Here is a 13,271-nt window from a genome sequence, read left to right as displayed (position 1 = left end):
CCAGTATTTTTGCCTGGAGAATCCCCATGGATAGAGGAGCCTGGTGGGCTACAGTCCATAGGGTCACAAAGAGTCGGACACAACTAAGCAGTTAAGCACAACACAGGCATACACATTGGACATTTACATCATTTAGTCTTCTAGTTATGATTCCATGGGTATCAATACAACTTTTAATTATCGTGCAGCTTGACCACAGGAAAAGAAAGAATTGATCATTTTGACTTGAATATTGAAGGTCTCCATGATTTTCTGGTGGTGACAAGGTTAATTAATAAGTGAGGATTTCCTTTTTATTTCTTCCCCATCCTCACTTCATCATGGAGATATTTAGTTACAGAAATCTTATTTCTAGGCTTTTCAAGTTACAAAATGTGAAGAATGGGTGGATAAAAATGGTATTGAAGTGTGGAAATGGGGAAAAAGAATACTTTCCAGTGGAGAAATCTGGCAAACACGACCTCAGCCAGGTGATCAAGATAAACACCAATAGTAATAAGACATAGTGATTACATGGGTTCTTAATATGACAGGATAAAATGATACATTATCTCTGTGGTCTTTCCCACACAGACCCATATCTCTATTCTAATCATGAGAAAAACATTAGGTAAACCCCAATCGAGGGACATCATACAAAATACATGAACTTGTCAAAACTGTCAAAATTATCAACAAACCAGGAAAGTCTAAGAAGCTGTCAGAGTCTAGAGGACACAATCTAAGATGGCATGATGATTAAATGTAATGTAGTGTCCTGGATAGGATCCTGAAATATACAAAGACATTAAGTAAAAGTGAAGAAATCTGAATAAAGTAGAGTCTTCACTTAATAATAATAATCAATATTAGTTCATTGGTTGCGAAAGATACATCATACTAATATATTAACAGTAGAGGAAACTGGGTATGGAGTATATGGGAAATCTCTGTACTATCTTTGCAATAACTATTCTGTAAATCTAAAACTATTTTAAAATAAAAAGTTTGTTAAAATAGTATCAGAATTAACTCAAATTGCATAATAGATCTAAATATAAAATGCAAATTATAAAACTCCCAGATAACATAGTATAAAATTTAGATAACTTTAGGTATGGTGATGACATTTTAGATATTACCAAAGCAATCAGTCAAAGAAATAACTGATAACCTGGGCTTCATTAAAATTAAAAATTTTCACTGTGATGAATATTGTCTAGAGAAGGAGAAGGCAAGTCACAGACTGTTATCTTATAAAAGACTGTTGTCCAAAATACACAAAGAACACTTAACAATGATAGCAAACTTTGATTAAAAAATTAGAGAAATCTTGTCTTAGTCATTTAAGTGAACTGTTAGTCACTTAGTCGTGTCCAACTCTTTGTGACTCCATGGACTGCAGCCCACCAGGCTGCCCTGTCCATGGAATTCTCGAGGCAGAAATACAGGAGGGGTTATCTATTCCCTTCTCTAGGGGATTTTCCCAACCCAGGGATCGAACCTGGGTTTCCCACATTGCAAGCAGACTGTTTACCAACTGGACCACTAGGGAGACCCAGATGGTAGAGTCTGCTGCTATAGTAAAATACCTCACATTAGGTGGCTTGTAAATGACAGAAGTTTTTTCTCACAGTTCTAGAGATCAAGAAATACAAAATAACATCTCATAGGTAGTGTCTTTTCACTTTGCGCTTACATGGTCTGGACAGGGCAAAGGATCTCTTTTGGGCCCCCCCCCCTTTTTTTTTTATTCTGTTTTATTTTATTTTTTTTTAATTTTAAAATCTTTAATTCTTACATGTGTTCCCAAACATATGGGACTAATTGCAGCCAAAGATGGAGAAGCTCTATATAGTCAGCAAAAACAAGACCAGGACCTGACTGTGGCTCAGATCATGAACTCCTTATTTCCAAATTCAGACTCAAATTGAAGAAAGTAGGGAAAACCACTAGACCACTCAGGTATGACCTAAATCAAATCCCTTATGATTACACAGTGGAAGTGAGAAATAGATTTAAGGGACAAGATCTGATAGACAGAGTGCCTGAAGAACTATGGACGGAGGTTCGTGACATTGTACAGGAGACAGGGATCAAGACCATCCCCATGGAAAAGAAATGCAAAAAAGCAAAATGGCTGTCTGAGGAGGCCTTACAAATAGCTGTGAAAAGAAGAGAAGTGAAAAGCAAAGGAGGAAAGGAAAGATATAAGTATCTGAATGCAGAGTTCCAAAGAATAGAAAGGAGAGATAGAAAGCCTTCCTCAGTGATCAATGCAAAGAAATAGAGGAAAACAACAGAATGGGAAAGACTAGAGATCTCTTCAAGAAAATTAGAGCTACCAAGGGAACATTTCATGCAAAGATGGGCTCGATAAAGGACAGAAATGATATGGACCTAACAGAAGATATTAAGAAGAGGTGGCAAGAATACACAGAAGAACTGTACAAAAAAGGTCTTTACGACCCCGATAATCATGATGGTGTGATCACTCACCTAGAGCCAGACATGTGAAGTCAAGTGGGTCTTAGAAAGCATCACTATGAACAAAGCTAGTGGAGGTGATGGCATTCCAGCTGAGCTATTTCAAATCCTGGAAGATGATGCTGTGAAAGTGCTACACTCAATATGCCAGCAAATTTGGAAAACTCAGCAGTGGCCACAGGACTGGAAAAGGTCAGTTTTCATTCCAATCCCAAAGAAAGGCAATGCCAAAGAATGCTCAAACTACTGCACAATTGCACTCATCTCACAGGCTAGTAAAGTAATGCACAAAATTCTCCAAGCAAGGCTTCGGCAATACGTGAACTGTGAACTTCCTGACGTTCAAGCTGGTTTTAGAAAAGGCAGAGGAATCAAAGATCAAATTGCTAACATCCGCTGGATCACTGAAAAACCAAGAGAGTTCCAGGAAAACATCTATTTCTGCTTTATTGGCTTTGCCAAAACCTTTGACTGTGAGGATCAGAATGAATTGTGGAAAATTCTGAAAGAGATGGGAATACCAGACCACCTGACCTGCCTCTTGAGAAACCTATATGCAGGTCAGGAAGCAACAGTTAGAACTCGACATAGAACAACAGACTGGTTCCAAATAGGAAAAGGACTACGTCAAGGCTGTATATTGTTACCCTGTTTATTTAACTTCTAGGCAGAGTACATCATGAGAAACGCTGAAGCACAAGTTGGAATCAAGATTGCCGGGAGAAATATCAATAACCTCAGATATGCAGATAATACCACCCTTATGGCAGAAAGTGAAGAGGAACTAAAGAGCCTCTTGACGAAAGTAAAAGAGGAGAGTGAAAAAGTTGCCTAAAGCTCAACATTCAGAAAACTAAGATCATGGTATCTGGTCCCATCACTTCATGGGAAATAGATGGGGAAACAGTGGAAACAGTGTCGGACATGACTGAAGCGACTTAGCAGCAGCAGCAGCAGCTTTACTCAAATATCACCAAAGCTTAGAAGCAACCAAGGTGTCCTTCAGTAGGTGAATGGGTAAATAAACTTGGTAAATCCAGAAAATGGAACACTGTTGCTACTGCTAAGTCACTTCAGTCGTGTCTGACTCTGTGCGACCCCAGAGACGGCAGCCCACCAGGCTCCCCCGTCCCCGGGATTCTCCAGGCAAGAACACTGGAGTGGGTTGCCATTTCCTTCTCCAATGCATGAAAGTGAAAAGTGAAAGTGAAGTCGCTCTGTTGTGTCCGACTCTTAGCGACCCCATGGACTGCAGCCTACCAGGCTCCTCCACCTATGGGATTTTCCAGGCAAGAGTACTGGAGTGGGGTGCCATTGCCTTCTCCAAAATGGAACACTACTCACCACTAAAAAGAAATGAGGTATCAAGACACCAAAAGACATGAATCAATCTTCAGTGTATATTACTAAGTGAAAGAAGGCAATTTGGAAAGGTTACATACTGTATAATTCTAACTATATGATATATGATATACAGAGACAGTAAAAAGAGCAGTGGTTGCCAGGGGTTAAGGAGGAGGGAGAGGTGAAAAGGCAGAGCATGGGGGACTTTTAGAGCTGTAAAAGTACTCTAAATGACACTATAAAGGTGGAGACATGTCATTAAACATTTGTCAAAATCTATAGATTGTACAACACCAAGAGTGAACCCTAAAGTAAGCTATGATTTTGAGTGATAATGATTTGTCAGTGTAGATTTATCTGTTGCAACAAATGTATCACTCTGTGGGGGGAAGTTGATAATGTGGGAGGCTATTTGTGTCTTGGGTCAGGGGAGCATATGGAAAAATCTCAGTATTTTCCAGTCAATTTTGCTTTACACTACTCAAAAATACTAAGTCCATTTTAAGAAATTTAGTATGGGAGAGGCTTCTGGGAAGATGAAAGGATGTAGGTCAAGAAATAACAAAATAATAGTAACAGTAAAGGCTCAGACCATTTGGCTGTAATCAGCTCAGTGACAGCAACAACAGTGTCAGTTTTGCTTATACCTCTTTTCCCTGTGTCTGTCATTTTGTTATAGTATCTAGAACATATTCAATCCTTAGGAAGGATTAATTAAATGAATCAGTGAATGAAATGCCACTGTTCCATGGAATTTTTCCCTAATCACCCTTAACAAGATTACATTAATCCATTTATGTGTACTTCTCAGTTACATTCTTTTATTTCATGCTGTATTACATATTTACTTGCACTTGCCTCCACACACTTAAATGCTTATGTACACACATACACCCACACCCACACACACACACAGGAGACTACAAGCTCCTTGAAGACAGACTGGGCCTCGTTTTTATCTGCCACCTGCCAACACTTAGCTTAGGCTTTGTATGTGGGGAACATTTGTGTGTGCCTGTTGAACTGAGATTACTTTCGCATGATCCGCTTACAAGTTCTTATTTAGTGTATTCACAGAACAAACATAAAATTGCAAAATATTACATTGATATGAGATAAATGGACTCACTAATCTAATGTCTAACTACCTTTGGCAAGAAATTTTGTATTTGTACATTCCACATCACTGGGAAGACATCCTGAAAAAGTGTTTAGTAGGCTATTTGTAACCTGAGGGACATTGTTCAGCATCATGTGCTGAGAATTCCATTTGATTTCCCTGTGGAAATTCTAATAAGCCAGCAGCAGGTTAGGTGGAAATGGTATTGCAACCGTGGGAATCCATAAACTAAGTCCTCCTGACGTCCTTGAATACAGCCATTCCTAAGTCATTTCAGTATTATGGCCTGAGGGATTTCTTCTTTAAAAAACGGACTAGATAATCTGCAAGAAACTTCTAGCTCCAGTATTTTTTGTCATTTAAAGTTTTTGAGAACCAAAATGGACCCCTGAATTCCAGGCCAGTTTTCTAGTTCATGCATTTTTCTGGCCACAAGATGGCGAACTTTATGCTGTTTTCTTATTCTCTGCGAGGGAAAAGAACCTTAACCCTCCGGCAGTTTTGAAAATTTAAAACTCCCAATATCTTAAAAAGTCTGATAAACACAACATGGATTTGCATTCTGACTCTAAAAAGTGTCTAAGTGCTTTGGATTTTCTTGATAAAGAAGATTTCCTCTTTTGTGGGGCAATACAGATTTAGACTGTATTTCTATTAATATACAAATGCAAATATCCCATGATAAAATCAAAGAGACTACAAGTATTTTCATTTGCTTATCTTTTTCCTTGTGTAGTCAGAGACAGGGATTTGGGAATCCAGAATCTATGGAAGCTAGTGGATAGAGTTCTCAAAATATACTGTCATTCTGGTATTTCTAAACATTGGCCTTGATACTTCCCAAGTCTCTATTCCAATCTTTTCTTGTAGTACTGAGTTCTCAGATTTTATCTGAGGCAGAAGTAGCAAGTCAAAAATACATCAATTGCATGCACCAAATTTGGATTTAGGAAGAACAAGATTTGCATTTCAGAAATTTGAAGTAATTTTCCTTAATTATATATAATCTGTCTGCTTTAAGAAGAAGCATGATTTTGCCAACTTACCCTGGTCAGAAGTTCATTCATTTCTGTCACCAGTGTGTTCAGACTGCCTTCTGCCAACTGAATGAGTCTCTCTGGGGCCTGCTGAGGTGACAGCAAATGCTGAAAAGAGATTTCATTCCATATGATTTTGAGTAAATGGTCTTGCAGCGATCATAGGTTGAACATTTAACAGAACATATTTTTCCTTTATATACAAAGAACTTAGCTTTCTCACCTTCAAAGAAGAGAGCAACTATTGCAACTGGGCACTTACACACAAAGCACTGTGCAGAATAACCTGGCAAATAACACAAACTGCTGCAGTTTATTAAGACATTACTATGTGCCAGGTCTTTTGGTTTTGTGTTGTCTCATTTAGTTTTTACAGCAGCTCTATGAGATAAAAATGTTACTTCATTTTGTAGGTAGAAAACTGTGGCTTGAAGAGACCCAAAAGCATAGCCAGTAAGAAGAAGAGGCAAGATGAACCATGTCTGAATCTTTAAGGCCTCTACATTAGTCACCAGAGATAGTTGATAGGTTTATTACTTCTTTCTTTGAGGACAGGAGCCCTGATAGAGGGACCTGGCTGGGCGCTAACTAACTGCATGCTGTCAGCGTTGTAGGAGCTGGCCTGGTACTCACAGCTGGTACACTTTCCTCTCTTATTGAGCATTATCAATCTCACAACACTAACAGTAGATGGGATCACTCTGTGACAGTGATGAATGAAACAAAAAATGAGACCACTCCATAATCTTGTCTAAACGCAGATAAAAACACGGTCTCTGTGCAGACCACAAAAATACCCTGAATCCCATTTTCTGGCTAATATGAGTGACCACTGCTTCCTCACTAACTGTAGCTTTAACTTCTCTTTTTCTTCCTTCCTTCTAGATAAGATTCATTAGAATACTTAATTACAGAATTATTTCCACTTCCTATGAGCACCCAATCCAATACAAACCTCTGTTTCCTTGAAACTGCTTCCCAATTCCTTAGCATAAACCCCAATACTCTGAGTGATTTTTAATGCCCTGTTACTGAGGCACGCCCAAATCCCACATGCTGTGCACCGTCCTTTGTGGCATCAAGTTAGTGAATCCAGGTCATGTGTGTTCCAGGTCATCTGTGACTGGAACCCACAGGGCACTGACACAGTTAAAGGAACCGAACAAAGGGTATATCTAACTTGCTTAATGGTTTATAATATTAAAATGGGATTCCAGATATTTAACAATGGAAGAGGAACACAAACAGAATCAAGAAAGATTGGAATTTAAGGAAAATAAAATCATTCTAACCAACACCCAGCCATAAGAAAACAGGTAATTGAACCCTCTGGCTTGGTTGAGGTCCACAGATTGGAATGTCTTTCAGAGGGCCCTTCAGAAATTCATTCATTGCATAAGTTATTACTTTAAATTTTTTTATGTCCCACTGAAGCATTTGCTTCTCTAGCTCAATTTTCTGTCTTTGTGTTCTTCCCATATATAATAACTGGTCGGCATTTTATTAGAACTTATTGCATTCCTGAATGCTAGGCTTCTAATGTAAACTCAGATTCCTCTGCCTGGCATTCAAGGTTGTCCTTCCTACCACCCAGCCCCACTAAAGCCTCCAGTCTTATCTTTCACTAGCAGACCTGACTTCTAATGTCTCCAAGACAGGTCTTGCTCATTCACACTTCTGCCTCTGTGCACATGGCTCTCGTGGATTCAGTGGCAAGAGTATGCATGGATGGGCTAGGGGTCAAAGAGATCTCACCAACAGTGGCCTGAGCTGTTTGCCCTCTGAGCTGTGTGAAGGTGGTATCATTATCTCAGGCCTTACAGTCACACTGACTCTTTTCAAATCTCAGCTCTGTACCTAGCAGCCATGTGACCTTTTGTTGCACTTGAAACTTCTCTATGACTCAGTGTCCCTGCCTGCCTATGTGAGAAAAATGTAGACAATACATTACTTCTTTCCTACTTCTTGGATTTTTGGCAGTCTATGTGTGATAATTCATGTAAGACTTTAGCCAATTGTCCAGCACAGATACACTCATCAATATATGCTACCTATTCTTGCTATCGTCATGACCAGTTTCTTCTTCTAGTAAATAGGGATAATAATACTTACTTTAAAAGCTGTGGTCTGAATTAAAGAATGTATTTCCTAGAAGACTATCTGCCAGTGCCTAATGAATAAATCTTAGACATTCTCCTCCAGTCCTACCAATAATTCTCTGCCTGTTGAAATTGTTTCTATCTTTCAAGTTTAACACAAATTACACTTTCATTAATGATATATTTTCCCTGCTTACTCTGGATCTTATCTATTTCTCCGATCTTGAACACTACTGTATGTCAAATGCCTATAAAGCTCGTGGTAATAGTTTTGCTAATTGTTTAATTACTTTTTTAAACCATATAGACCCTAACCTTCCTAAAGATAGTGACTGCATGCATTAGAGGTTGTGAAACCCTCAGAGAACCAAGTACAGTACTGGGCATTCCAGACTTTCTCAATAAATATTTGGTAATTGACTGATAGTATATAAGTTGTCACTTTTCATCTCTTTTTTTTTTTAATCAGATGAAACAACCTCAATTTCCTTAACATTTCTGCCGTATCCCATCAACTACTGAAAGCTGTAACAATGTCTTAGAATGGGGTTTCCCCTGCAACAAAAATAGTTCCTGTTGAAGTACTTTCAAATGTCTCCTCATTCTCCAGTACAAAATTTTCACCTTGTGTTTTCATTTTGATAGTAAACTTACATGTTAATACAAGCATTTCTGGAACCCAGGCTGGGAACCTGAGAGATTCACACGACCACCTGCTCTCAGTGCCTACATTGGCATGCCTGTTTGATCACAGGGCAGACTGCGCATATAAATCATGCAAACTTGTCAAATGATGCCAAATGGCATTTCAGGTCCTCTCACAAGGAGTTCTCTAGTTCAAATTGTGGAAAGGTAGAATTGAATTACCGCGTGTCACGTGCTGATGAAAGAACCTGCGTGGAAGTAGTCAGCATCATTCTCTTGTTGTAAGTAGCAATTTGCATTCAGCAAAAATCATGTTACTTTATATTAATGTTTTTAATTTGAATTTTATTGGTTTTTAAGACTTTTGAAAGAATTAATTTGCTTTGCTTTTATAGAGCTATTAAGTATAAGGAGTTCATATCTGACTTTATGTTTGCATATATTTAACATACATAATAAAATTGATTTAGGCCAAACACTGGGGGTACATGAGCCTCTTTTCCCTTAAGAGCAATCAGTAAATTGTAGTTTCAAGTCTGAAAAACTGGTTTAGAAAGCGTCTGAATTTCCCTAATAGCGGCCCGCCTTAATTTGGGACAATGGGAAGTGCATTTACCAATTAGGGCAATTCCCCCTGGGGAAGCTTCTGTCATCTTTTATCCCAACTTTCGCTGTTACCACTCCAACCTACCTTGAGTTCCTGAGTCATATTTTCAAGACCATACAGAATTTTATATGGAGCGGGCAGCGGGCCAGTGAGGTTGATGCTTGTGGCCATCTGCTCCAGGCGAGCCAAGTCACCGAGAAGAAGGCCGGTGCATTCATCTCCACAAACTGTGAAAGGGAAATGGCAGAGAATATTGACTTCTGCTAAGCATCCCAGACAGATGTGCAAAGATTTCAGCTACAAAATATTTTATGGGCTAAGTATCCTTCTGAGAAAGATGATGTTTCTCATCTCAAATAATTAACACTTTTAAAAGATGAAAACAACAACAAAAGAGCAGACATGCATGTCACCCAGAACCTGAGACGTGGATGATGAGATAAACTGAGGAGACAGAGAAGAGGGGCCAATGGATTTTGAGAGGAAATGAGTGCATTGGCTAAGAACTAAAGAAGATGTAAGACCCGGAATACAGCATTTATAAATAGCCCAGAAATGCCACCTGATCAGTGTACAGAAAATCCATAACTGGCAATAAAATATGCTTTAGAATCTAAAAATGTATACATTGGTCCCTGAGATAGAGCTGTGGAGAATCTGTAGCAATTGGGTCTCCACATGCTTCATGTATTAAATATGCAAAAACTGTATGACTCTTTAGCTTAACTTCTAATGATAAGGAGTTTTTTTTACAAGTCAAAAGAACTCTTCTCTTTACAATTTGTGGGTTTTTTCCCCCTTCCTGATGAAATCTATTTATTTACTTGCTTATTCACTTCCTTACTTACATATTTGCCAACTATTCCTCTTCAGTCACTCAGTGCATTATTGCTCACTATTAGATGCAGTCCCACAGATTTCTCCTTTGATGATTAACCTAACCCCGTCTTGTGGATAAATAACAGCCGAAAGTCAGGAAAACTTTATTCTTAAAGTAGCAAAGAGTGCTAGTGTTCTACCCATATATTTTTTCAATAATTAGAAAGAGGGACTATTCAAAGTTGGTAGGGGTGGAAGGGGCCTGGATGGTAGTAGAGAGGAAAAAAAGGTTTCTTCACCACTGTCACACTAACTCATAAATAGTACAATTTCTAAAATTAAAATATGTTGATTCTTTTGGAGACTTTATAAAATATACCTATTCAGTTTGGATTTTTAGTTCAAATTTTTTTTTTTTCACTCCTTGCCCATTGGAGAATGAGGTATAGCTTCTCCATGCCAAGAAGCATGTGCTACCATATTTATGATATGCATCCATGTATTGAGAGAGTCAGTTCTTAGGTAGGTTGATAAGAAGTCCAGGGTCCCTGAGGAGAAAGGGGTTTGGGGATCTTGAGGAGGAGAAAATGACAAATGTTTTTTGCTTTAAGCACAGAGCTGATGATTATACAACAAAATGACTCATCTTGCTCAAGGATATGTTTTTCCTTAAACTTTGTACCAGTAATTATATAACAACAATGTAGCCTGCTTGAGGATATGTTTTTCCTTCTTGAGAACCTTCTGACTAATCCTGTCATTTTAAAATGTAAATTGTGGGAATGGGTCTGGGAAGATCTTTCTATTGTTAGTTCTAATCTTGTTATCTTAAAATGTATATTGTTGGAGTGGGTCTGGTAAGACCCTTACAATCCTGAGACATTCTTTTGATTTACTGAAATAACCAACTGGAAAAGTATATAGCTCTCTTGCTAAGACTAGCAAGTGGGGCATTCTCCATATCCGTTCTGATGTCTATGTCAGAAGCTTTCTCTGTCCCTTTTTATACTTTAATGAAACTCTGCCTACACAAAAGATCTTGAGTGATCAAGCCTGGTCCCTGATCCTGAAGCTAAATATTCTTTGGAGATCATGAATCTGACATTGTTCACCATAAGCAATCAGCATATAGATACAATTTCTAGCTTACATTCTGCATATGGAGGTATCAAAACTACACACATGTTAAAAGAGAGGAAAATACATACCATGAAAAATACTGAGATCTGGAGCTGCTTTGCCTCATGCTCCAAATTGGCAAGGATTCAATTATTTCTCTAAACTAAACTCCCTTGAGCTGCCCAATGGAGAGAAAACCATTAACTGATGCTTGTAAACAAAGAAGTAGTACAAAGAGTGATTTTTTGATAGGATGGCAGTTAGACATGAGTCACAATATCCCTTCACAGGGACTAAACTTCCCTCAGTTCAGTTCAGTAGCTCAGTCGTGTCCGACTCTTTGCGACCCCATGAATCGCAGAACGCCAGGCCTCCCTGTCCATCACCAATTCCCGGAGTTCACTCAGACTCAAGTCCATCAAGTCCGTGATGCCATCCAGCCATCTCATCCTCTGTCGTCCCCTTTTCCTCCTGCCCTCAATCCCTCCCAGCATCAGAATCTTTTCCAGTGAGTCAACTATTCACATGAGGTGGCCAAAGTACTGGAGCTTTAGCTTTAGCATCATTCATTCCAAAGAAATCCCAGGGTTGATCTCCTTCAGAATGGACTGGTTGGATCTCCTTGCAGTCCAAGGGACTCTCAAGAGTCTTCTCCAACACCACAGTTCAAAAGCATCAATTCTTTGGTGCTCAGCATTCTTCACAGTCCAAATCTCACATCCATACATGACCACAGGAAAAACCATAGCCTTGACTAGACGGACCTTAGTTGGCAAAGTAATGTCTCTGCTTTTCAACATGCTATCTAGGTTGGTCATAACTTTCCTTCCAAGGAGTAAGCGTCTTTTCATTTCAAGGCTGCAGTCACCATCTGCAGTGATTTTGGAGCCCAAAAAAGTAAAGTCTGACACTGTTTCTACAGTTTCCCCATTTATTTCCCATGAAGTGATGGGACTGGATGCCATGATCTTCGTTTTCTGAATGTTGAGCTTTAAGCCAACTTTTTCACTCTCCTCTTTCACTTTCATCAAGAGGTTTTTTAGCTCCTCTTCACTTTCTGCCATAAGGGTGGTGTCATCTGCATAGCTGAGGTTATTGATATTTCTCCCAGAAATCTTGATTTCAGCTTGTGTTTCTTTCAGCCCAGCATTTCTCATGATGTACTCTGCATAGAAGTTAAATAAGCAGGGTGACAATATACAGCCTTGACGTACTCCTTTTCCTATTTGGAACCAGTCAGTTGTTCCAGGTCCAGTTCTAACTGTTGCTTCCTGACCTGCATACAGATTTCTCAAGAGGCAGGTCAGGTGGTCTGGTATCCCCATCTCTTTCAGAATTTTCCACAGTTTATTGTGATCCACACATTCAAAGTCTTTGGCATAGCCAAGAAAGCAGAAATAGATGTTTTTCTGGAACTCCCTTGCTTTTTCCATGATCCAGCAGATGTTGGCAATTTGATCTCTGGTTCCTCTGCCTTTTGTAAAACCAGCTTGAACATCAGGGAGTTCACGGTGCACGTATTGCTGAAGCCTGGCTTGGAGAATTTTCAGCATTACTTTACTAGCATGTGAGATGAGTGCAATTGTGCAGTAGTTTGAGCATTCTTTGGCATTGCCTTTCTTTGGGATTGGAATGAAAACTGACCTTTTCCAGTCCTGTGGCCACTGCTGAGTTTGCCAAATTTGCTGGCATATTGAGTGCAGCACTTGCACAGCAGCACATTATCTTTCAGGATTTAAAATAGCTCAACTGGAATTCCATCCCCTCCACTAGCTTTGTTCATAGTGATGCTTTCTAAGGCCCACTTGACTTCACTTTCCAAGATGTCTGGCTCTAGATTAGTGATCACATCATCATGATTATCTGGGTCGTGAAGATCTTTTCTATACAGTTCTTTCGTGTATTCTTGCCACCTCTTCTTAATATCTTCTGCTTCTGTTAGGTCCATACTATTTCTGTTCTTTATCGAGACCATCTTTGCATGAAATGTTCCCTTGGTAGCTCTAATTTTCTTG

The 13,271-nt window shown here is 39.1% G+C and overlaps 1 protein-coding gene across 1 annotated transcript in view; it reads right to left on the bottom strand.

Moving 5' to 3' along the window:
- The window catches only part of LAMA2 (laminin subunit alpha 2), a 674,179-nt gene that overhangs the window by 156,078 nt on the left and 504,830 nt on the right, over positions 1-13,271 (bottom strand). The window contains exons 33-34 of the mRNA XM_068984950.1: positions 9,403-9,545; positions 5,977-6,075 (exon numbers count right to left, since the gene is read on the bottom strand). Coding sequence (XP_068841051.1) covers positions 5,977-6,075; positions 9,403-9,545 — 242 coding nt within the window. The remainder of the gene's footprint in view (positions 1-5,976; positions 6,076-9,402; positions 9,546-13,271) is intronic.

Source organism: Capricornis sumatraensis, chromosome 13, assembly GCF_032405125.1.
Source record: "Capricornis sumatraensis isolate serow.1 chromosome 13, serow.2, whole genome shotgun sequence".
NCBI classification, from domain to species: Eukaryota; Metazoa; Chordata; class Mammalia; order Artiodactyla; family Bovidae; genus Capricornis; species Capricornis sumatraensis.
This window is presented reverse-complemented; position numbering and strand designations above follow the sequence as displayed.